Source organism: Chlamydotis macqueenii, chromosome 27 (genome assembly GCF_036417535.1).
Source record: "Chlamydotis macqueenii isolate bChlMac1 chromosome 27, bChlMac1.mat, whole genome shotgun sequence".
Taxonomy (NCBI): Eukaryota; Metazoa; Chordata; class Aves; order Otidiformes; family Otididae; genus Chlamydotis; species Chlamydotis macqueenii.
Window position 1 is genome coordinate 4,348,440 of NC_141582.1, and position 26,493 is coordinate 4,374,932.

Sequence of the window (26,493 nt, forward strand, 5' to 3'; positions counted from 1 at the left end):
CCCCCTTTCTCTCCACTCAGGCTCAGAAACATTGTTCACCTTCTTTTGCTTGCCCCATACACTGGCTTTATTCTACATTTCAGGCAAAAGTCAGACAGTTTAAGGACTGACAAGCACAATCTTTAGATTGGTCTTTGCCAGTGAGAACCATCATCAGAGCTTGCGGAGCAGGCACAGTGTTTTTCCCAAGCCTGAGGCAGAGATCTTCTGTGACCTGCGCAGCAATATCGCAGAAGTTACCCATGCGGCTTGCTGGTATCAGAATGTGGTAGAACAACACTAGAAATATCTGGATATCACAGCAACTAGCAACGGCTACAGGAGAAAGATGTTGCACAGAACGATTCAAGAGGCTTCTGTAGAAGAAAAAAGGGAGGAAGTTAATCCTGTATGGATTCAACTCTTCAGAACACTCAGAGATCAGATTTGCCACTGTTTCTGCAACACCTGTGCCTGCTTCCCATTAACAGTTTAAAACACAAGAGAGCGTGAGCACAGGATCGCTGCAGCCACTGCTGCCGATGTCGGCCCCGCTGCAGGGAAGCATGGAGCCACAGCATTGAGTTGAGCTCTCCCTCGCTCCAGCCCTGTTCACACAGCAGGCCCTGGCTGCCCAAGCGCGCCTGCTCCTGCAGTCACTGAGCAGCCATGTTATCACCAACGAGACCACATGAAGACCAGCGGTCCTAGCTTGGCATCTGCGTAGTTGAACTACACCCTCCACCCGACAGTGTCCAGTACTGCTCCCTGTGAGATCAAAGCAGCAATCTGGAGGTTACAATGCACACAGAGCAGTTCCACAACGTGTCATTGCCATTCCAGGAGCAGAAAGTCACCTTAGAAACACCGAGACAAGAATTGACCACAATGTAGTATCGCAGAAATCTGGTGTTTGTGCAGTAGGGGACAGCAGGGGATGCTCAGCAGCTACAGCATGAACCCCGGCACTCGCACCAGTAGAGAATCATTCTAGAACCTGAGGCTGGCAGGCAGCATGGACGGTTACAGCACACACCAGCCACGGCGTGAGCCCTGCATGCAGTCTGCACAGCAGTGCAAGCCCCATCACCAGTGCTTGTGAGCCAACAGCACATTGTCATCAGGCTGGCCGTATGAACTGAGGGCCTCGTGCTTGATGAACGAGAGAAATGGACTCTGGAGAGTCCAGGAGTAAGGAAGGGCTCAAGCTGCTGGTATCAAAACAGTGAAGCTCAAGATTTCTTTCTATAGTGCTTGTCCTGAGTTCTTCCTTCACTGGCAAGTAACTCGGGACTGATGAATGACATGCTGAGGCAAGTCAGCCTGTGCATGCTCACAGCTGCAGAGGAAACTGCCTAGCTCTGAGGAGATGCCTCTCAGCTGCTAAAAAGGAAAATTTCTAAGTTTGCTCTGGGAACGAGGAGCAGGGCAGCCACTGCCACCAGCGCTGGGCAGCACAGGAGGGAAAGGCCAGCCCTGCTCCCACACCTGCCAGCCACACTGTCCATTCAAGGAAGTGGGATGGAGGTGATGCTGGCTAGGGCATGGCTTTTCTGGTGACCAAGGACGGACCCTGCAGCAGGAGAGCGAAGAACCCTCACCTCAACCAGTCTGTTGAGCTTCGGAGTCTCTTGGAATGCTTTTTATTTTGTCACTGCTGCTTTTAACCTGCTAACCCATTTGCTGGCTTGTGCATCAGGCACTGTGTTCTTTCTTTTTCCACAGTGAGAAACATGTGAAGGAGAATGTGTGAGACGTCCATTGTCTATTTCTTTTTTCCTCCTCCAGGCAGCTTTACGTATTGTTGCCAGGTGCTCCAGACAAAGAGCTGCTTTGCTCAAAAAAACCAGCACTGTTGAAAACCAGGGACATTTAATGAAGTCAGAGGGCAGAATTCTAAAAGCCATCTAAGAAATAAGTTATTATGAACAAAACAGGCCTGGGACAAACTATTAGAAGCTAACATCACAGCTCAGAACTTAGTGGGGTTCAGGAGAACTCAAGAGATACACATGCAGGTGCTTGGAGTGACCACAAGGGAGACATTCAGAGAAGGTGCAAGTCCCATTAACACAAGTATAATTAGCTGCCGTGTTAAAGAAGGCCTCACACTGTGGGCAGGCTATTCTGCAAGTGCAGACTCTAATAAATGGTTGAGTGGCCATTCTTGGGCTCTGGATATGTTTACGCATAGCTATCCAAATCTTCTTCACCTTTGCCTGCAGGCTTATGTCTGATAATGCCTCCAGACGCCTTTCTTTGGATGCTCAGCTGCCATCCTCTTTAATACAGAATAAAGCACTCATTCAAATAAAAACAGGGAAAAGATGCTAACAATTCTGTGAAGAGACAAGAAATGCTTATAGCGAGGCTAGAAGGAATCTCTCAAGGACTGGCAGGCAGATTGTTTAGGAGGCAGCTCTGCCAAGCACCATGAAATTGTACTAGGATTGTCTGCGCTGCGCTTTAGTTGACTCTGCTTGAGCAGGGCGTTAGACCAGATGACTTCCAGAGGTCCTTTCCGACCTCCCTCATTCTGCAACTCGGTGATACGCAAAGTGACAGAGCATACTAGCACAGAATCTCCAGACTGGAAGAAAAGTGATAAAGCAGCAGAGAAAAACTGTGACTGATACAGATAACACACAAAATAATAATTTAAAAATATTCAGTATTTCACAGAAAAGAAGAACCAGAAGCAGCATATTTAAAATAACTAAAAAAAACCCCCCATATTCTTTCTACTCAACCTAAAAATGAACTGTGGAATTCACTGCTATGGGATGCTGGGAACACCAAGCTGTACATGAGTTAGATAAATTTGGGAAGGATAGGTCCATCACAGACTACTGAACATGATGGTTTATGCCCTGTCTCCTTCTCTGGAGGCCCTTAAAGCACAGCTTGATTAAAACTCTGGGGAGGGATGCTAAAGCAAAGGTGACATGCAGAGAACGTTTCAAAAGACTGTTCCTGGCCATAGCGTTTATCCTAAAACTCCCTCCCTGTTGCCCTATGCAATACTGCATGACTGATCAGGACTGGAAAACCACGAGACACATGAATTGTAAAATACACCTAGTCCTGGCTTGCCCACAAAGCAGAGCAGGGAAATATCTAGGCAGACTCCGGACAGCCCCAGGTTCAGACTCCACCTGTAAGTCAGAGTGGTTATTGATCTAATACCCTTTAGGTGCACCCTGAAGGTCACGAGAGCATCATCTGCCATCCCCAGAAAAGGAGGGTGCACTTTAGCAGATTAATTGCTTTTACCAGTGCAGCTGAGAGGGATATCTATGCTTTTCCCAGGCCGGAAATATTTCCCTGTTCAAACTCGTTTTCCTCAACACCTTATCCAGAGCAATGTTGTATTCTTCAGACACTGACTAGAGCACAGTGATCTGCAGATGTACACATGCTGTCGGAGCCTCCGGACAGTGCTACCCTATAACATCACAATTCTCTTTCTGCCTTCCTCCTGCACCAACAGCTGCTGCTTGGACTCACTGAGCTCTGCACAGCATTTGTGATGAAGGTTCCTGAGGACAGCAGTCATGTTTCCTAGCAGATCAAAGTGCTGTCTCACAGCTGGGTAGACAGAGAGATGATCAAGGGCATCTGCAATGGCCTCTAAAGACACTGTTTTTTCAGTTTCTTCCTTTGTCCCTAGTCTATCAACCATCACCTGCTGACCCCTTGCTGTATATGCCCAGGCACTTCTGATCACTTTCTGAGGAGCAAATTCTGCAATTTCCTTTGGTCTCAGGAGCATGCTCACTAACACAAACCAAAGGAGGACAAGGACACTCCTAAAGCAACTGCAGTCTTGCCTACTTCAGACTGCAGAAGATTTTTATCAGAAGGGAGCACAAAAGTCTGAGTTAACTGGAATTAGGTATCTCTGCCATACACATATTATCCTGTGCAGGGGCTTACACTCGTGATGTTCTAAGTTATGAAGCCTTTGGCTTACAATTGATATCAAGCTTTTATGTGCTGTAGATATATGGATGGTAGAAAGGGACCCTAGAGATCTGCTGTACATGAGGAGAAGCTCATCTTCTTCACCATTTGTGCTTTTTCAGGAAGGACTCCAGACAAGACAAGCAGAAAATTGACTTAGTAGTAATTTCACTTAACTCACCACATCATTTTTTTGTCCACCAGTGATTTTTCTCTTCTTTGGAGAAGTTGTTTGGGAAATGTCTGGAGCAGTAGATGTGTCATATCTCGTTGCTGCTTGTTCCTATTGGATAAAACAGGGAAACAGAGGATGACAGAATTTCACTAAACAGGCTTCCTCCTTTAGTGGAAAGGTACCATGTGCACATACTAGCCAACACGTTAGTAGAAAACAAACTTTTGAAGAACCTTATTTAATTATTTGGCACAGTGCACCATAATTATAACTTTTTTTTCCTTGAAAATAGATTATTTGTTCTATGAGAACTCTCTGGTACCTCAATCACACACTGGGATTCTACCATGTTACACAAATAACAAATACACCAACAACAGAGTCCCTGTTCCAAGGAACTCACAGAGACTATTTGGCAAGGGAGAACAAATAGACACTGACAGGGGAACTCTTAGGAACATAATCACACAAAATGAACAAGGTCACTATGTGCCAATTCCTCATACAGAGCTGTCCTCCGGAACAGAACTTCCTGTGAGGAAGGAAACACAGAAACAAATTCCTGACTCTGCCTGCAAGGTACTGCAGCTGTTTCAAGAGATTAAACATGTAACTGGAGTTCTGCCCTGCTCCAGGTGAAGATCAATGTTTAGTGAAGTTGCTGAGATTCTCTGTGTTAGGAGCAAAAGGATTTGACATTCAAAGCTCAACTTCAGGCAGCTATTTTAAGGTAAATTATTCTGGCTGATAGGCTGTGAGGATAAAAGATGCTGCAAGGCCCCACCTTAGCTGCTGTGAACCTAGTCTGCCTCAGTCTAGTACTGCAGAGATAGGATCTCGGCAAGGAGCTCTCTCCCTGAGTTGGGAACCTAATTAAGATGGTTCTGTTCTTTTTAGCGTTTTCTTCATCATTTCACTGATGACTTTCAGAACTGTCAGGCTCCTGTAAGATCATTTTCCTTTCAGTTAGCCTCTTTCAAAACCACACTACTAGTCTCTCCCCGGCAGTAGTTTATGTATGTTGCTGTGGGTTGCATTCAAACTCTTCCCTGGATATTGAGAGTTGGTAAGAGACATTTTGGTTTGGTCCACATATCAACTAATTTAGAGCAAACCTGACAGTGCAGAACAGAACAACTCTCACCACGTCCACAGTATGATATCTGGCTGTGGCAATGCAGAGCCTGCACCATTTCGCAAGGTCCTAAAGGTTCTTGTGCTTCAAGACAGTCTGATTTCCACTCTGTTGTAGCTTGGCAAGTCTCTCTCTCAAAAAAACCAACAACCAACCAACCACTCTCCCCCCTAAAAAAACCCCAAAATCAGAAAACCCCTCCCTTAGTCATTCTCTAACAGTAGGATTTGATAGTTTGTATGACCAAATTCTAAAAAAAAAAGAGGTCACCTTGTTCATGTCTCCTAAACATGGTTATCATCAAGTTAGCCCACACAAACCAGTTTTCTTGTGTTTTTTTTTTTTTTTTACCAACAAGCAGAGGCTATTAACAGTGCAGCTTATCTGATCAAATAATGCTTTTTATAAAACATTTCTTAAGTAGCAGTTACTGTTGATCAGCTCATTAACTCTGGAATCACATTTCCATGATCTTGCTTACAGATTTCCATAAACACTTACCTTTGTTCCTTGGCCCACAAAGCTAGAAAGTTGTTATAAATTATGTTCCTATCTAGATGTTTGCTTTTTCTTCTTAAAATAGTTTCAATTACCTTAAGAACTGAGAAATGCAGAAGTTGTTTAATTTTAATTATTATTAGCATTGGCCCTGCTCACCTTTAGCTTGTCAGCTTGTGATTAAGCATTGCAAAGATCTCAAACAATTATTTGAAAAGCTTTTCATATCAGCATGTGTAACCATTATTTGGGGCCAGGGCATCAGATAAAGATGAATTGCCCTACTTGTCAGTTTACAATACAAGCATTTTACGAGAACATAACTGCTTGCTGTTGTTTCATGGAAGTCATTTGCCATGACCATTTCAAATTCCAGAGTTATCTAAAGCAGCAGAATTATACTCTAGCCTAATCACTCAGCACATTAATTCTGGAAGTCAAAGCAATTTTGAATTGCTGGAGGACATGCAACTGTTCTCAATTGGTATTTTACTTTAAAACCCATATTGTATCCTAAAAATGAGAAAATGTCTCTGAAAATTGGTAATAAGTAAAAGCTGACTCCAACAGTAACATTGTTAGATAATAATTCAAACTGAGCACATTTTAATGGTAAAATCAAATCTGCTAAGTTGAGTGTATACAGAAAACAACAAGCAAAACCCGAAAGACCCCAAACAATCATTTAAGTGTAGAAAAAACAGGGCACACTGGGGTGGCACCCACCACCTCATAACTTTGCTACCGGACAGTACCAAAGCTTCCTTTAATGAACAACTTAAAAAAAAAAAAAAAAGCAAGTGAGCTATGAGCAACTGGACACATCTTTCTGGCACAGAACGGTTAATTCCGCCCAGACTCCCGCACTGGCTATGGCAAGGCATCACGTACACCCTCGAATGAACAGGGCCGTGCCCACTGAGACCCCGATGACTCTTACCTGTAGCGCTGCTGATGTTCTCACTAATTCACGAGCGATTGCGACAACTTTAACCACAGGTCACCCCATCTCTCTCTCCTTCGTGCTCAAATAAGCTACAAACTGCTGTGAGAAGAGGGGAACGGCTCACCCAGGAGCACCTCTGTGCCACTGACGATCCTGCATCTTGAGCGTTTGATCTGAAAATCCAGGTGCCTCAACAGAACAACTATAACAGGCCCAAGGAAAAGTGTACCACCCTACAGGAAGATGCAGCATCATCCTCACCTTACACAAGCTTACGTTCCACCTTGGCGAGGACTGGAGATACGGAAAGCGTGTCAAACCGTGTATTAGTTTATTGACCGCAACACGCCAGCACAGTTTGCTTACTTGAGACGTGCCTGTGATAGCACATCTGCGGAGAAGCCGGTGGGAGCCTCCCATCCCCCTCGGGCCCTGCCCGCCCCCCGCACCCCCGCCGGGCTGAGCGGCCCGGGGGCAGCAAGGCCGCGGCCGCGCTGCCCACACGCGCCGAGCTCGCGGCGGCTGCTCGAGCTCCGCGGCGGGAAGGCTGCGGTAGCGCCCGCGCGCGCGCGCTGGAGCCGTGCTGCCACCTGGCGGCCGCAGGGAGCGCGGCGGGCGGGAGGCCGCCGCCCCCGGCTGCTCCAGTGCCGCCCGGAAGCTGCGGGGTGAAATTCCTGGTTCTCCCTTCCAAAGCGCTCATTCTGAAGGTGAAAGAGCAACGCAAAGGGCGGGGGAAAGCTTCAAGCACACACCGCAGCTTTCCGAGCGCACAAGGCACACGGTTACCGTACCAAGCGCTGGTACAAAGCCAGCTGCCGCCGTGGCTGGAGCTCAGGGCAGCCCTTGCCCAGGGGAAGCGACAGCGGATGATTTCTGGAAAAGCTTTCAAGTTTCTTGTTTTTCTTCTTATTTGTAATCTTTCTCTGCTTAGAAACTATAGATAAAAATTAACATGGACATCCCACAAGTAAATTCCAAGTACCCACCTCTCTTCCAGATCAAAAGGCCCACAGCGCATCCTGTTCCCAGGACCGCGGGTCAGTGACAGCGGGTGCTGCTCAAGTGGAAGAAAAAAAATCCACGTGCACAACTGACATCCAAAATGGCTCAACATAATTTATTTTTTATGTTAAAATGTACAGAGTTCTTTTGAAAGTACTTGCTAGAAAGGGGAAAAAAAAGTGATATTACATACAAGGAGAGGAAGGGAGACCGTCCAGCCTGGAGCGTATGACATGAAGAATTACAAAGGCATCTCGGCGCCCCTTCCCCTTAGCTTACAAGTCACCATGAACAAAGTACAAAGAGGTTACAAAACAGGAAAAGCAAATATAAACAGACAGGAATAGACTTAGCTTCATTTGTACATGCGGCTTTTAGAGGCATCTGGAGCTCCTATTCACACACTCTAGAGATCTCTTTAAAGAGAATTTTTATCTTTCTTAAAATAGTTTTTAATATTCTACAACAAAGATAAAAAATTTTAAAGATGGAATGAAATGAAAAAGCTCTTATTTTTAAAAGGCATCAAAGTCACTAACAGTGAGATTTTTTTTTTAATTTCTTTTAGAAGATTACCCAAGTTATCTTGCTAAAAATACATATTTTTTTTTTTAAACAGAAGTGAAAAAATGGTAGGTACCAATATTACTGCGTTGGATAATTTCTTTTTATATATAGAAAAGAACATTTTTTTTCTACAATAGTTCTACAGTCACAAAGGCTTGTGGAAAAGGGAGCTGCCCAATTGATAAAAAAAAACATACAAAACCAAACCAAACATAACAGCAAACAAACTAAACTCACGGCCCTCATTTCAACAGCTTCTCCTCCTGCCCGAGACCCCTGCCCACCCCCAGCCACCAGGAAGCAGTGACACAGCTGCAGATCTAGGAAGGAGAGGGCAGCACAGTGCGCCTTCTACACGGGTTATTTGGATCTGGAATAGTATATACAGAGAATTGGGGTCCTACACAGCCTTGTACATGCTCAAACCTAAACAGAAATAGGAAGTGGAAGTCCTTTGAATTCTGCCCTTTATGGTTAGCAGTTACTGGAGGAAAGTTCATTTTAGTGCATCTGAAGAAACCCCAACTTTCTTTTAGACTCTTTTGGTTTAAAAACAAAAGAAATTAGTCTTATTAATGTGTCTGTGTCTCTACTTCATATACAATTTTAAAAAGAACTTTACATTAAAGGGTGTCCCTTTTGTACTGGGTGACATGCCAGCAGTGTAGCCAAAAAGGATGTAAATTGGATTATGCAGTAAGTAATAGCAAAATCCTGCCACCTGCATCCTACTACCGTGTTTGGACCGTCTCACTCCTATAAAACAGGCTTGATTCCCTTCTTTTCCCACACTAGACCAAAAGCGTGGCTATTCCTATAAAGCGAGTCTCAAACATAGTGGAAGAATCAGGGAAAAGATCATTGACTCCCCTAGAGAGCGGCACATTCAGCGACTTCCTACCCCACACCAGGAACGGAAGAGCGACAAGGACACCACAGGGCTCTCATCAAGCCACTTGCAACGGACACTTGATGTTCCGAGATTACCTAAGCAAAGAGATTAAGAGGCAGACCACTGGAAACAGCTGCTTTTGAGCTCAGCCTGACTCAAAGGCTCAGAACCAAGACCTTCAGCATTTCGAAGTACATACTAAAGCAGAGTTTGGGATCTCAGAGTTGTGGCTGACTTGCGGTTCACCGGAAGAGCCTGCAACCATGTTAATGTCCTAACAGATCATTAACCACCCTATCCTCTTCATGACTGCGTAAGGGATACAAACAGTTCTCTCTTGAGATGCTTCCAGTAGTTCAGAGTGACAGAACATGGGTGCATGCATGCACATGAGTGTGCACATGCATGTCTGAGTGCTGAATGGGATCAAATATAACGTAAAGTTACGTTATATTTTCAGCGTGAAACATACAATTTCGATTAACTCATCTACAAAAACACCAATGTGGATAGTTTATTGTTTACACGTAACTCCAAATTTCACTGAGGGTGAGGGAGTCAGGGAAAATTAAAGATTAAAAATTTTTCCTGACTTGCAGAAATAAAGAGCTTAATTTATCCTCTGTGTCCCCTTCCAAGTCTCCCAGTAAGTGCCTCCTGCTAGAAGCAGGAAATGCTAGGTGGGGTTTAGAGGGAAGAGTTGTTATTCTTCAAGATGTCAAACATTTTACACGACTGCAGCACTAGAAACTGCATACAGAGGGGCACAGGGGAGAGAGAAGGACATACATTTGAAAAAAAAAAAATTTAGAAAGATGCTTTCACTGTTACACGTATTCTGTCCACATTGTCAGCAAAGTAAGGCTCTTTTTAAATTATGAAAAGATTTTGTGCATGTTTTCCCCTCTAAAAAATATCTGTAAATGATTTTAGCTGTAAAATGTTTCAGGATTGTGAAGAAAACAAAAACACAAAACAAACAAACAAAAAAAAAAATCAAAAAAATAAAGACGAGGCTTCCTAAAAAATAAAATAAACCAAAGAAAATCCCTCTAAATCTACAGCAATATTTTAACTGGAAAAAGGTCCATTTTCTCTGGTTTGTCAGTATAAAAGGTTCCTTTATTTATATATATTTCAGTTTCTAGGATGCAAGTTCATCTTGCTCATCTTCTCATGTATGGTCCATTGAGAGACTGCTTGGGCACCCCAGCAGCATTCATGTAGCTGTGATGGGAGGGGCCAGTGTACATCATGTTTCCGTGAGGATTTGGCTGCATAGGCTGCTGGGTATAGGCCTGGCTCCCCATCATTCCCATCTGCATCTGCATAGGATACTGTGCTGTCTGGTTCATGTAGGCAGGGTTACTGTGGTAACTGCTGTTCATCATGGGCTGTGTCATTCTGTAGCTGTTCATGGCGTTCAGGGTGTTCATATTCATGGAATTAACATTGTAAGGGGTGGTTGGCATCAGGTTGACTCCCATGTTCATACCCCGCTGAACAGCTAATGTGCGAGGACCGGCCTGCATGGCAACTGCGGGTGGGCTGCGGCCATAGAGCTGCTGCTGGTGTGCAGTCGCGGAGGGCAACGGTGCCGATTTGGAGCGAATGGAAATGTGCCCCTTGACTGGCATTTGCCCCTGCAACCTCTGTGTATGTGGAATACCAATGTTGGTAGCAGACATGTTACACTGAAGCAGAGGCGAGGTGAGGTTCATGGTGGTGGACGCCAGGTTCGGAGGGGGTGTCATAGTGGCTTGTGCTTGTGGGGTGCCTGCTAACGGATGAGAGGGAGCTAGCTGAGCCAGTCCTGTGTTGGACAGAGAAACGCTGGTTGCATAGGAAGTCACAGCAGGAGAATGGCTATAAGGCATGGCATGGGGGTCCATAATGGTGTTTGTCAGCTGCTGCAACTTGGCTAAACTAAACGTGGCTGATGGTTGCGAATAGCTCCCAGCACCAAAATCCCCTGGAATCCTCTCATAGATACTTATGTTACCAGTGCTTCCCGATTCAGGTATTTCCATGATCATAGGTGCTGGGGTGAAGCTGTTGTTCATGCTACACTGGGACAGTGGAGGTTGCTGCTGGGGTGGAGGTGGAGGCTGTGGCTGCTGTGACTGAGGCTGTTGCTGTTGCGGCTGTGTTGTTGGTTGCTGGTTACTTGGAGGCCTTTCTACTACACAGCTCTGAGGTGACTTGATATTGCAGTTTGCTGCAGGCTGGACCGTGTTCTGCTGCATCATGCTGCAACTGCTGCCGATGTTTGCCATTTGCTGAGTGACAACACAACTGTTCTGAGTGAGGCTGCTAGAAGAGGACAGTCCTCCATATGAACAGCTGCTCTGGGAAGAGTTATTTCCACAAATGCTGCCTCCCATAGTGGAGTCATAGCTGCTGGGGTTTTCATAATTCTCTGTAGTGCTCTCAATGCTGCCAAGGTCACTGAAGCCACTATCCACCACCTGCTGAGAGTGGTCCGATACTGAAGGCACATCCATCATGGGGCTGGTCTCCATATTCTGCATAGACGGTGCGGACAGGGATCCTTGTTCAGGACTTATCTGAGTGTAACTGCTCTCCAAAGCAGGCACATTTGGGCTGCTGACAGAACGTACAGACTGGCTGGGGTGGGACTGAACAGAGGATATTGGACTGTTGTGTTCTGAGGCCTGGCAATCTTCAACCATTGATATCTGAGGATCCTCCTCAGTCTGGGTGTAACTCTGCAAAGTCTGACAAGCTGCAAGAGTTTCTTCACAGTCCTGGTAAGCTACATCATGCTCATTGCTTTCCTCCTGTGTCAAGGACTGGACTGCTTGAACAGTTTCAAGATCTAGTTCGCTATGAGGAATCTCTTCCTCTTCCTTTAACTCAATTAACCCTTCTTTATTACTTTGCTCTTCTTCATGATCATCTTCAGACCCAGGGACGTGCTCGGAGCCTACCGATGTCTCATTGGAAGCCTGCTCTTCCTCAGAATCTGCCTCTGCTTCATCTTTTTCTTTTGCATCTTCTCTACTGTTTGGTATGCTTGTTTCTAAAAAACATTCTTGCACCTGAGGCTCCTCCTTCACCCCGTCTCTAACAGGCTGTTCCTCCAATTCTTTTTTCTTCACAGACTCTAGATGACCGTCATCTTCGTCATCAGCATCATGATCTTCATTTTGATTTGTCACTACTGCAACTTCCTCTTCTTCCTCATGGTCATGCTCAGGTTCATCTGCTTCTTGCTGTTCTTCTTCTGATTGCCTTTGCTCTTCCAAAACCCGTGGCTTCTCCTCTACCTCCTCTTCTATCTCAGGCTCTTTTACTTCTGGCACTGGACTGCTGCTGCTGTCCACAGGAGAAACTGCTCTTACTTCACTGCTGGCTGTATCTTCCTCTTCTCCCTCTCCTACCTCTTCTGCTTCCATATTCACATCTTCCTCTTTCCTTTCCTCAGTAAGAGGAAGCTCTTCTTTCTGCTCAATGCTTTCTTCTTCATCTGAAATTTTGGGCTTACGCCCTGGTTTTGAATTAGCTATCACTGCATCAACTCCTTCATCCTGAACTGATGGTGACACCTTTTCCCGGTTCAGTTTAAAACCTGGTTTTCGACCAGGTCTTTTCTTCCAGTGGACTGGTTTTCGGCTTTTCCCTTTTGGCCATCCCTTCTTCTTTTTCATGGGTGTAGAAGTATCTGGCTCAAGTGAAGAATCCTTTGCCTCACATTTTCTCAGCATAGATAATGGTTTCAAAGTTGGGTTACCTGAAAACACAAATCAAAAGATACTGTTCAAACATTTTTGTTTGACCTGAACAATCAAGGAAGCTTTCCCAAGCATTCCCATCATGTTTATCAACTTTACCTATCAATCCTAGCTTAGACATTTATTGTGAAGAGTAACAAAAAGGATCAAGGTCTACTCATTAGCAATCACAGTGCACATCACATTTGCAAAGAACACCAATACTTTCAAGATTTTGCATGGTCAAAGCTCTGAGCCTTTAATACACAATTCAAATTAAACCCTAGGCTATACGATAAAGTCCTGGGAAGACTCACCACCCTTTACAATTTTTACAACATGTTCACAAATGAAAATGTTCCAGTGCAGGGGAACACACAAAGTTGCAATGAAAGCATGTTTCCATTTAGATCTGTATCTTGTGCATCTGCTGAAAAAAGGAAGTATTCCCACTTTTTTCATGGCTTATGCTTTTAAATGCCAGTAGAAATACACAGATGACTGAATTTAGCTTGATTTTTTTCTAAATCTGAGAAATTATTAAAAAGAAGCTGAATTTCTCTCTCATCTGACTTTCAATTGATGAAGCAAGTCTTGCATTTCGGTCACTTTCCAAATACTAGAATAGATTCAGAGCTTACACAGACAGAAAGGAATATGATCATTTACTGAAAACTTACTGAATACTGCAAGGCATTCCCTGAATTAATTTTATTTTGAACCTGCCAATTAGGATAGTCAGTGACATTTTACACAACTGTTCGTAAACTATGGTAACAGATAATCATTGACACTAGTTGACAGTCACACTTTATCATCAGAATCTCTGTCTTCAGACTCTTCCTTTTACCTCCTAGGCAGAAAATCTTTTACCAAATAACAGTTCTCACCTAAGTAATTTGTAAATTTATCAAGTCACTCTTTTGCCTCTGCTTTCTTTGAATCTATCATTACAGAACATTTGTGATGGTGTCTTAATCAGCCCACGACTGTTCTTTGAACTACTGCAGTTTACCAATAGTCTTATCAAGTGTGAATAACTGAGTAAAGACAGTTGTAGTCTTCACTTTACTAAACTTTAGCTTTTGTTTCATCAAAGCTAAAGAAAGAGATAACAGAATGTCTCTGCTCCACTTGAGATCCCCTGTTCATGTATTTAAAGATCATCTGAATCTCTTTATCTGGGCTAGAAAACCATGCTAATTACTGGACATGACCTTCAAATACTCTGTCATAGACTTTGTCTCTGAATTGCCCTTCATTTAAATTATTAAATCCTCTCTTCTGTCAGCTGCTACATCATTTTTAAATCTATCAATAAAATAGCAGTACAGACACACGACACAGATCAATCTCCATTAGAATAGAACAGTTCTGTTGAAGGGACCTACAAAGATCATCTACTCCAACTGCCTTGCACCCCACTAATAACAAAGCTGCTTAATTACTCCTTGTCTGCAGTTTGATTTATTTAATATGTATTAGCTTGATTCGGTAACACTTCAGCTTAAGTAAATGGTTTTGATTAAGTCAAATACCTCTCAAAACACTAAGTAGGTAACATTGATTACACACAGTAACAAAGCTGTAGTCTTGTAAAAATATATAATTGTCTGACAAATACATTTTTCGCATACCAATGTTAATTTATATTAAGCAAAGCACCCTCCCTGGACTTTCTACTGAGTAATAAGTCAGTTATCGTACTGTTTAAAACAGGACAAATGTCACACTGATGGGCCTGTAATTAGGCTGGCCATCCCACTATATGGATGCAAGATCAGTTTCACCTCAACATTCAGAGTACACTTATTCACGTGTCTGTCCATTCTACCATCTTCAAAAACGTTATTGATTCCACACTAGGAACTTCCCAAGAAGAGCTGTTTTAAGTCCACAGTTATGTAATGAAGATAAAACTAAACAGTGTGCTCCTAGTAGTTCACAAATGCTTCTTAAAAATCTAATCACAGGTCAGATAAGTTACTCTTGCCCTTTGCTCAGACAGGCATTTACTCTAAATATCTCTGATGAGAAGCATTCTGAAAAAATTCTGGGTATTGAAAATGAATTTAAAACAAATACTGAATTTCAAATTCAACAACTCCTTAAAGTCATCCAAAACCCAAATATTTGTAATGTGAAAGAAAGAAAGGTTCTGCCACAGTCACCATATCATTGGGCAGGAAGAAGGAAACATTACTTTCATAGTACTTGTTAAAGCATTAACACTTAATCACATTTTTTTTTAAAAATCCACCTGTTAAAAAAAAAAAAAAAAAAAAAGAAAACTGCTGTTTCTCTTTCTCTTCTTTCACATCTCCTTTCTACTATAGAGGATTAGATTTATCACCTCTTAAGTAAAGACCCTTTGTTTTTATCAGTAATGTCATGGATTTAATATTTTTAGGAATAGAAAAAAAAAAAAAAGAAAAGAGTAAGTGATCTTATGACGGCAGGCTCCCCTTATAATAATGTAATGTGAAAGGTGACCAATCTGGGCCCCCCAGTACAAGACAGGCACGGAGCTACTGGAGAGAGCCCAGCAAAGGGGCCACAAAGACACCTAGGAGCACGTCTCTGTGGAGGAAAAGCCGAGAGTGCTGGGACCAGAGAAGAGAAGGCTCGGAGGGGGAACTTATCAATGTGTACAAATACCTGAAGGGACAGTGTCAAAAAGAGCCAGGTGGTGCCCAGTGCCAGAACCAGTGGGCACAAACTGAAACACAGGAGGTTCCATCTGAGCATCAGGAATCACTCTTTACTGTGAATGAGTGCTGGAACAGGCTGCCCAGAGAGGCTGTGCAGTCTCCCTCCTTGGAGATATTCAAAAGCCATCTGGACATGGTCCTGAGCAACTGGCTCTTGGTGGCTTTGCTTAAGCAGTGAGGTTGGACAATATGACCTCCAGAGGTCCTTCCCATCCTCAAGGGACTGTGCTTCTATGATTTTTACCACATGCCCTTGACACCATCTTCGCAAAAGAATATGGATTTGATGACCACTCAAGGTTTCACGGGCATCATTTTTGAGGAAACTAAGAAACGTAGGTACGTGCTCATTCAGATGCACTTAGTTAAACCTCAGTGTGCACACAAGCTTGGACAGAATATCCTTACAGTACTCACATTCACAGTACAACTTACAGGTAGAACTCGGAAAAGCAAAATAATAAAGCCCAGCCTCTTACAGAGCTCCATCTTCCCCCATGCAACACTCAGCAAGTTGCCCAGAATTAGCAGAATAGACAGACAAGCTTTATTTGTTTTCTACAGCACAGAATACACTCACTCTTCCAGAATGCCTAACTCTTATTAAATACTGGCCTCCAATCACCACACCACACTATCCATTCTCACTGTAGCCCCGACAGTAATCAGAACCAATCCCAATTCTCATCAGACACCACATTTAAAAGACTGCAATGTTACACTTCGGGGAAATCATAAAACACTTTCAATGCCTTGCCTCAGCTAGAGATTATGTTCTTAGGGGAAAATCTAACTCAAACCACACTTAGCCAGAAAGTTTTTTTTTTTTTAAAAAAAAAGAAGAAAAAAGAAAAAAAGAAATTACAATCAGGTTTCTGTACTGATGGGAAAATTAAAAAAAAAAAAAAAAAAAAAAAAAATCTAAGCTTCCCATAAACATTCCAGGCTGGATGAGGCTCTGAGCAACCTGATCTAGTCAGGGATGTCCCTGCTCCTTGCAGGGGGGTTGGACTGGATGACCTTTGAAGGTCCCTTCCAACCCTAACCATTCTACGATTCTATGATTCCTAACTCATAGTTATGACCACGATAGTCTAAATTTGAACCAAATGTTAAAGGCTTCACACTATACTCCTGAATTGTCATAAGGCAGTGCTGCCCTCCTCCGCTCAGCTTAGCTTAATTTTTTAGCAAAAAAGGCCAGCTTTTTATGATGACTGATTATCCCCGTGGGTTATCATGTTTAGCCAATTGAAAGTACACTGTATTTTCTCTAAGATCATTACAGTTTTACTATGCATATGCAAAGGCACCTGCATTAAAGGCACAAGCAGCCAATAGATACCGTTTGATGTCAGCAGCAGCAATACCCCAAAACAGTATGCTTACTACTTTGTGACTTCAGAGGTACTGACAAATTTGCACAAGTTCAGAAAAAAAAGCAACAGATGTGACACAAGGGAACAGAAAGCACTAAGTTACAAGTGCAGAGTAAGAAAGTAAAGTATTTGTAAAGTAGGTGAGCAAGAAACTTATCATTGTAGTATATAGAGGGTGTGAGTTAAAACAGGGGCTTTTCAAATACCATTTTTGATCCCTGGGCACTCTATGGACTATTTGTAGTCTGAAAAAGATGGTTAAAAATCACTGATGTATTTTATAAAGCAATATATGTGTGTGGAATCTCTAAAGAGACCTGCCACCTCCACCAGAAAACATTCAGGAGGCACCAATGAAAAAGACTGAAAACCACACATCTAACAGATCTTCTCCCAACTCTACAGTCTTATTAATGGTATTGGAGTACCATTAAAAAAAAAAAAAAAGTATTGCATGAGTAATCTGATCACCACAAAATCACAAAAACAGTGGTATAGACTGACTGTGCATATATTCCCACTAAGCAAACTCAATGCTACATCAACACGTGTTTGCACTGAATTCACATAGCTGTATGCCGCTATAAGGATTTAAGGGTAACTGATGCTACCAGGATAGTATACATGGCTATAATCATATTGATGCTTTCATTATTTAAGTACTTTTAAAGAAAAATTGTCCTCTGCTAACCACAAGCTAGTTGAAAGCCATAAATTAATGTGTTTGTTCCACTAACAATATTTTCTTGTGGGATAATGACACCATACTTCTCTTTCACACAGTTCTTTGTTTTTACTTGGCTGACTGCCTTGCATTATGTAGACCATCAAGAAAACAAAACATAAAACAGCCATAATGAAGATTACTACTGAAGCATCTGAACGACAGATGTTTCTTTTGATTTTTTCAGTGCACTCTAAGTAACTGGTTCCAAACAAATAATTTTATTTTATGAACTGAAGGTTCAGAAATCTTTAAGGCGATATGAGAAGCTGAGAGGTAGCAATGCTATGAAGAACAGGATCTCAAAAGAGACAATTTATTATTTCTGTTTGTTATGGAAAACTGAGGGCTCTCCAATTCATTTCTGGTTTATTTCTGTAAGCACAGGTTCTTCCATAATCACAGATAGCAATTCCACTAGGAAAGCTGAATCAAAAGGATACCCTGTGATCAGGTCATTGCTCTAGGACACTTAAAAGTACACACCACATTTTCATAAGACTTGGGAATGTTTGAGGCTGCTTCGACTAGTAATACATGCCTAGCCCAACATTTTGGCTAGAAGTTACGAGACAAGGTAAGCAGCTTGTCTGTTATAAGCTAGTATCATCTGATCCTCACTGGCACACTATCTATATCAAACTTTCAACAGCATACCACGGAACATACCATTAGTGTCATCAGACTCTTCCTCATCTTTGGACTTTCTCTTAGAGGAGGGTCTATGCCTGAGTGCGTCTGGTGGGGTTAAGTGCCGAAAGTATCCACTGGACAATAGTTCATTCTCCTCCTCTTCATCCTCCTCCTCCTCTTCCTCCTCCTCAATCTCAAATGTAGGCTCTAATCGAGGCATTGGTCGTTCAGAGTCTGAGTCCTCAAACGGTTCATCCAGCACTTCTGTGGTCTCCGAGATTGTTTCAGTGACAACACTGCTGTTGTGGTGCTTACGCTTGCGGACTCGCCTCTTCCGATGAAGAACTGGTTTCTGAAAGTGGAAGGTGGGAGAAGAGAAGACATTTTATCATGTGCAGCAGAAAGGAAACACTGATAAATAGAATACATGAAGAGCAGAATTCAACAGTCTAAGCAGAACCAGAGGGCTCCCTTCTGGAATCCAGACTTCACTAGAAGTACTGACTGGCACCTGCCTTCAGTTAGACAGATATCAAATACAACGCAAGAAAACCAACTTCCATGAAGACTGCTAGATTGCCATTTGTGTAATGCTATAAACCATTTCAACAGCTGAAGCTAACAGCCCACCCATAACAGCTGAAAGTTCAGACACACTACAACTTAGATGTGAATAGTTCAGAATATGCTGCAAAGATGATATAGAAGATAACTTTTTAGTGCAGCATCCCACAAAGAGAGGATTTTCTTGGTCATGTTGATAGAACTCACATCTCCATGGTAAATCATTTGGAAGACTTCATGCTGTGATTTTAGTTTAGATAGCATTTGTGTTTTGCAAGCTTCTTTTAAAAGTAGGACCATATCTGTTTCTAGTTTGCATGACTGAGTAAAACTTTAATAACTAAGGTGGAAAAATCAAAAGCACAAGGCAGAAGTCAAAATTAAACAACAAAAAAAAAAAAACACCAAAGAAAAAAAAAACAACAAACTACCTTTGATTCAACAAAAACCACAACTACAAAAAGGTGGCAGAAAGTACCTTCCTGACAGAGTTGTGGAACACTAAGCAGATGCTACCTGCATGTTTAATACCTACCTTTTGAATTGTACAATCCTTCAGAAAGCGTAAGTATTCTGATAAAATAGACTCCATGATACAGTCAGAGACAACAAGAAATAAAGGCACCCACCTTTCGTTTTAATGTTGGCTTGGTGAGAACAGGTGGAGAGCTTGATCGAGGACTTACAGGCTCATCATCTTCCTCTTCACTACTCTCACTAAAACACCTCAGAAGTGCCCTATCACTATCACTGTAGCGGCGGGGTAACCTGTCACAGTCCTCTGGGAATCTACACTTCAGTGGCTCCGTGTTCTTTTTCAACTGCCCTTTCCACCTTTCCATACCTTCACTGTAGCGCCGACGGTGAATTGCAGATTTTTCACTTTTGCCATACTGTCCCTGGGAAACTGCAGATTTTTCCTCATCTTCAGCATACCGGCCTCTTGGAGCTGGAGACTTCTCACATTCACCACATCTTCCTTGCAAGGCTGCTGACTTCTCCTCACAGTCACTGCACCGGCCCCGTGAGGCTCCCGATTTCTCCTCACATTCACTGCATCGCCCACTGGGAACTGCTGTTTTGTCCTCAATGGGCAATATCATCTCCTTCTCACAAAAGGACTCCTGAAGTTTTCTGCCCTTGCGGTTCCATCGACCTCTTCGTGATGGCTGACTGTTTGCAGGAAGACTATCCAGGGGAAAAATGTGCTTGTTTGGCCGTGCAGAATTGGCTGGAGCAACAATGTCTGGCTTTTTTTCACTCTCTGTAGGTGAGTAAGGCTCCTCCTCTTTCTTCTCCCACGAGACAGATTTTACCATCTGGTTTAAATAAAAACAAATACATTTCCTCACACTTCCTATTTCAGCATGCATGTATATCCTGAATTCTATTCCACAACAGCTTTTGAGTAAGAAGTCAGAAAAGTTTAACAAGATTGACTTTTAAGAATCTGAGAATAACAAAATAATTGACCTTTATGAGATTCTGATAGTGCTAACTGCTACTCTTTTCCTCCTAGCTGACAATGTACCTCAATTAGCTTCCCGACAAGTGACTTCAGTCAGCAGCAGCCATCCAGCGGTCTGCTGGAATGCAAACATCAGCTTGCTACACTGAAACACAGTATTTGTGCAGTTTTCAAGAAAGAAGTGAGACAAACTTGAAGCTATTTTCCCATTAAAATGCATAATTAGTTCAATGTAAATACAGTGCATAATTTGCTTCTTTGTATTCTAGTCAGTGCACCTGAGAGTGTAACCCTTCAAGGGCAGCAGCCTAGATTTCAGAGACTTTCACTGCTCTGCACACATGAATTCTAAAGCTATTAGTGGTTTGGCAAAAGTACATAGTAAAACCTTTCATGAAAAATGTTAAAAGCTTTTGTTGATTCATTTCCACTTATGCTATTTGTCACTTACAGAAATATTGAGTCCTTCAAACCTAAATTAATTTAAATAATTTGATCAGAGATCAGGTTTCTTGAGAGTGGGAGGCAGGTTTTTTCCTGGTTTGGGATTTTTTTTTTTTGTTTGGGGGTTTTGTTGTTGGTGGTTTGTGTGTTTTTGGATGTTTTTAAAACATCCCCCCAACACATAGTGCATAAATCATTAAAGGTAGAAAAAGCCTTTTCACTCTTTTCAGAGATAGTATTTAACCTTTCTCTAGGTTATGCCTCAATATTTTCCCCAATTTTACTTTCTAATCTGAAACTATAAAGATATATAAACTAATCATGGCTTTTTACTATTATGCCAAATGCCCAAGCTTCACATTTGAAATCTCATTAGCATTGCCTGCAAAAGCAATGAGTGTAACCTATACACCACACAGACGTAACAGATTCACTCTTACACTGGTGTCTGGATCCTTTTCTTTCTCCTGTTGTTGCTCTTCATTTTCCCCATCCTCTGTCTCCTCTTCTTCATCTTCAGAGACAACCGAGTTGGAGACTATAACAGGTGTCCAACGCAGACATTCTGCATCCACATCTATAGGTCGAACATTAGTTCTAAGCTTTGCCATGTGTTCCTGTATAAGTTTCTCCCGACGAATGATCACAAATCTAAACAGTAATAATACTCCAATCAACAACAGGCTACATACTGTACATGATGTCATATGAAACACACGTAAGATATTACAGAAAAATCTGTGTACTCTCAATCAGTGCTGCCATGAATAACTCCAGAGAGGACAGAATGCTCATTAAAATTGTACAACTTGCAGCACCACCAGACTACCAGAGAAATAAAGGATCTTAAAACTGAGAAAACATTGTTAAATTCTTTCCACCTCTTGTTAATGGTGAAGCCATTATCCTTCCACGGTAACACTCAGCTGCAGAGTATCACTTTTATTATGTGTTAAATGGACAAGGGGTATGCCATTTGGGGAACATGGAGAGAGATGCTGAATGGTAACAGAAGGACTGCTTTAAAAAGTTACAGTCCCACTATCACAGGGCATTTTATTCAGAGAGCTGAGAGTAATACCACTGAATAAAGTATACTGTGAAACAAGGACATAAAACTGTTCTCAAATAACTTCCAAGATTTCCAAATAAGTTCCAAGTTTAACACAAAACACAACAGAATCCACTGCCCAAACTGCTACGGTCTGAATCAAGAATAATTCCCAGTATTTCACTTGATTTGTACACTCAGCTGGGCAAGCAGACTACCTCTGTTTTGTATCCACACACCTCGCTCCTCCCAGCGATCAATCCCACTGTTAAAGCATCCCATGATAATCCACACAGTTAATCGCACCTTCGAGGCATAGCAAAAAGGGAGGAAACAACCGTCTCCTCAGTGACTGGAAAAAGGAACAGATTTCCCTCTGGAGAAGGGAAGCTGCTGTTCTTTGCTCTGTTTTGTGAGTATGTAAGACTGAACATGCTGAGGGACCCCAAGAGAACATGGCCAAGAGACCAGCTTGCTTTCTCTCACAGTTGAAAGTTACTCAGAAGTTACACAGCTGCAGAGCTACACAGCTGGAAAAATGATCCAGCTTTGGCACTGAACAATTGTTGCATCACACATGAGCACCATAAATCTCTACAGCCAGGATATGGACACTCAAGTCTTAAATAAAATCATGCTTATTAGATGAAACTTGTCTCTAAACACAATTAAATTTCATTCAAATACATCTGAAGCTACTCAGAAATACAACAGGACTCCTGTACTCACTGATCACTACGGAAGTCAAGCATTCGTAGGTGATGTAAAGTGGAAGTGATATCTTGAGGGCAGATTCCAGTCAGCTTACTCAATTTCTTGATGCTTAATTGCTTGTCACGTTGATGATAAAGGCACTCCAATATTACACTTTTCCAATAAGCCATGTATGAGAGGCGCCCTAGGTCTGACAGGGGCTTCTCTGGTGATCCTGCTTGACCCTCACGCTTTGAAAGCAAATAGCCTAAAGATATACAAGAAAAAAAAATTTTCAAAAAATTAGCATATATAGCTTCTGTTTCCACCCCAACTTCTACAAAGGCATTTTTCCAGAAAGTAGCTGAACGCCACCTGCAAGATATGGGTTATAAGTTTGAAGGACACACCGAGTATATTGGTCTGATGATTTTTTTTTTTTTTGTTTAAACGCCTGTTATTCAACGATAACAGTATGAGATTTATAAACTACACTGCCATCACACATTGGCTATGCGCAATGCCACGAGATGGCAGCAGTTGTCTAATTAGAAACTATACTAAGCCCAAAGGACATAAACAGTCTGCTGAGTATCTTCCAATTGCAATAGTAATTTTGAGGATGACAGAGGGAAAACATATTTTAGCCATTTAAAACTATTACAGAAAACAATTTTCTTGATAATTCTCTCCTGTCAAACCTCAGGGCTATACTGGAGAGTACCAAGCTCTATCTACAGCAACTTCATTAATTTAATATTGTGATATACTGCACAGGTTCAACAAAGACTGAGAGGTTATATCCTCCCCAGTACGACAAAGGGGGGGTGGGGGGAACCAGCTGACAGATGTGTCTTCTCACTGCTGCTGTAATATAGCCCACATTTCTTGATTTCTCAAGATAGATCATTGAGTTCCTTCGTTTCACCAATATTTTCAGGAGAACAAAAACGTATCCACACAAGTATATTTACCAGCAAAATCATTCTAACATAACTAAGCCAGTAGGGTTTTTCCTCTGGACATTTAACTCCAAAATTAGCATATCCACAAAGAGGGATTTCACTCAGCATAATACAAGAGATATCATTACAGTGGCAAGTTTCCCCGTGAACTTGCTGAGATCCATGTATGAATCTGTGAGTATTCAGAGCCTGAATACGTCTGGTTTTGTTGCTCTCAAAGCTAAATTAAAATGTAACTATGACTATCTTTTGCTTAAGACACTCTTCCACTTAATCTAGCTGCTGAAGGTTTCAACAGACTGTACAGTTTTAGGGTTGGCTTCCTGTAGAAAGAACTACATGCACAAGGGTAACCTTCTACTAAAAACACTACACTGACACAGGCCTGTAGTTTCCACCATAAGTTGCTTATACAGGAAACATGAGAATTAGGTGAAAAATGATCGATTTGTCTTCAAAAATTGAAGCCTTAGAACAATAAGAATAAATTAAGTTCAGGTGATTTTGTGAGCTTTAGAAGCCTTTGTCCTGAGATGTTTTATCCTCTTCCACAGTTAAGCCTTTCTTTAAAATATGAAAATACAAAGACTAAAAAAAGTGAAGTAAAAGTTCCTTACTGAAGTCAATTAGGAACCTGCCATAGCCCTTACGCTGGTATTGTGGAAGAATCATTATACAGGAAACATTGTACTTCTGTTGGCAGTGTTTTTCCTGTTGGAAAAAAAGTAGCAAATTAAAAAATAAAACCAAACCAACAACACACAAACCAGTAAGAAACAGGAGAAGTTGTTCTGTACAAGTACAAAATTACTTCTATAGCAAAAACTGAGAAAGCCACAGCCAAGGTTTCTAAGAAACAAAAATGTACATGACCCAACGAAAGATAAGAATAATATTAAAACTTTATTACCATAATTTCAGTTCAGAAAAACAAAAAGAATGAAATCTTTACATAACTACAGCCTTCTGCTTAGATATAACACAGTAAAGAACATGGGCTACATAGCAGATAAATCTCAAAGCATAAACCTGAAGGCAGCTAAATTAACTGGAAAAGATTGCAGTATTCCAATGAGTCTTTAAATATTATAACCATAACATACTAAAATCCAATCTCTAATCTGCTGTTCTGAAGACTGAAAAGAAAAGCTTTAATTAAACCCATTTAAAAATAAGTAAAATAATTACAGATAAAAGTCTTAAGAAAAGGCTTATCTGAAACCTTGTCCCTGTTCCGTCAAAAAACCCAAAAGTTTCGAAATAGGGTGAAAAATTGTCAAACTTGTTTGAAAAACAAGGTATTTACAGAAGGAAAGATGAGATAAACGCTGTTACCAAGTAGTTCTGTCTTTCAAACAAACAGTTCTATCCATCACCACCAAGCGTAGGAAGTAATGTGAAAAGGTTGTACTAGCTGCAGCACAAGGTCCTTACAGAACATATGCTATTCAACATTATGAGGGAAGTTGGTTTTATTAGTTGGTGTAGTAGGTGATCTCCGAATGTAACATAAATAAAATCTGTTTGCAACAAATGTCTGTATCTATATTACATTGCATACTATATAAGGGCCTAAATTACAACAATTTAAAGATGCTGAAGCAGCATTTCTCACCATAGCAAATGCAGTTCCAAGTCTGAAATACTCAAATACTTGCCTTGGAAAAGTAGCCAACAAGGTGACAGCCCTTGACATCATTCTGTGTCAGCACGTAGAAAAGAAATGGCTCCACATCATAATAGAGTGTCTTATGGTCCAGGAAGAGTTTGGCTAACAAGCACAAATTCTGGCAGTAGATAGTGCTGACATTGCCATCAACCTTACAGAAATTTAAAAAAGTTTAGTCACTCAATTTGCTGTCATGCAAGGACATGCTTCATCTGGGTATCCCTGTACATCAGAAATGTCTAACATGAAGAGGAAGACTTCTCTGTCACAGGTAGCATCTCAAAGGACTTAAACTTCCACAGCATAAAGGCCATGGCCAAGCCACTGTTACATTCATTAGCTTAAGAGAGAACTTAAAATTCATTTTCCTAAAATGAAAAAGCATTTTTACAAAGCAAGCTTTCTCATGTTTTATGCATGAATAATCTACACATGAGGTCAACTTCCACTGCTTGCTTGTAGTTCTTCACTCTCAGCAACTGAATGCTTCAACAACAAAGATCTTCAGTGCTATGGAAACCTCATCACACAACTGGGTGCTAAAGACCCTATTTTACAGATAAAAACTGAGTGGCTTAGTTTTCTAACTTACCTCAAAGACTGAAATATTGTTTTTTCTGTAAATTTCATTGGCTGGAGGATGAAACCAGCCACACTTTTTCATATGTTGTTGGAGAATAGTTCTGCTTTTCATATACTTTAGACAGAATTCACAAAGGTACAACTTGGGTAGCCTGTAAGCAAAGATAAAGAAAAATCAAACAGTGAAGATAGACTTTTGCATAAAATTCCTCACTCCTGCACACATAGAACTTGAGGAAAACAAATCCACTGTATACTGACCTTGTGTATGTGCTAATCAGGCCAAAAACACCTTACCATACTTAAAGTCATGGCACACACTTACACTGTAACAAATGCATATTAAGAAAAATGTACTTAATGTCCTCCATGATTACTTCCACATTATTAAGTTACATCAGAAGAAATCTACGCATCAGATAAAATCCCAGAAAAAATCGCAGTTTTGCACTAGTGACACTAGGATGGATTAGATAAACAGTTGCTATTTGCTCCCTCCTCTCCTCATAACAGACAGCTGCATGTACCCCTGAGCAGTCGGTCACAACACCATCTGTTTGCTTTAAAACCATTATACATACTACAGACAGCAACAGTTTGAATGCAAGCGTCCTGATATTGTTGTGGTATCCCTCTAGCGTGGGCAGGGAGGCTATTTTCGGTTGTCTTCAATGTCATTAGCAGAGCTAGAATAATTTCTCATGACAGACCACATGTTC

The 26,493-nt window shown here is 41.7% G+C and overlaps 1 protein-coding gene across 1 annotated transcript in view; it reads right to left on the reverse strand.

The window, feature by feature from the left end:
• Positions 1 to 7,792: 7,792 nt before the first annotated feature.
• KAT6A (lysine acetyltransferase 6A) overlaps positions 7,793 to 26,493 on the reverse strand; it is a 53,185-nt gene continuing 34,484 nt past the window's right edge. The window contains exons 11-18 of the mRNA XM_086768042.1: positions 25,785 to 25,926; positions 25,182 to 25,343; positions 24,141 to 24,234; positions 22,595 to 22,826; positions 21,255 to 21,465; positions 19,532 to 20,221; positions 18,375 to 18,690; positions 7,793 to 12,911 (exon numbers count right to left, since the gene is read on the reverse strand). Of these exons, the coding sequence (XP_086624168.1) occupies positions 10,324 to 12,911; positions 18,375 to 18,690; positions 19,532 to 20,221; positions 21,255 to 21,465; positions 22,595 to 22,826; positions 24,141 to 24,234; positions 25,182 to 25,343; positions 25,785 to 25,926 (4,435 nt within the window). The 3' untranslated portion in view covers positions 7,793 to 10,323. The remainder of the gene's footprint in view (positions 12,912 to 18,374; positions 18,691 to 19,531; positions 20,222 to 21,254; positions 21,466 to 22,594; positions 22,827 to 24,140; positions 24,235 to 25,181; positions 25,344 to 25,784; positions 25,927 to 26,493) is intronic.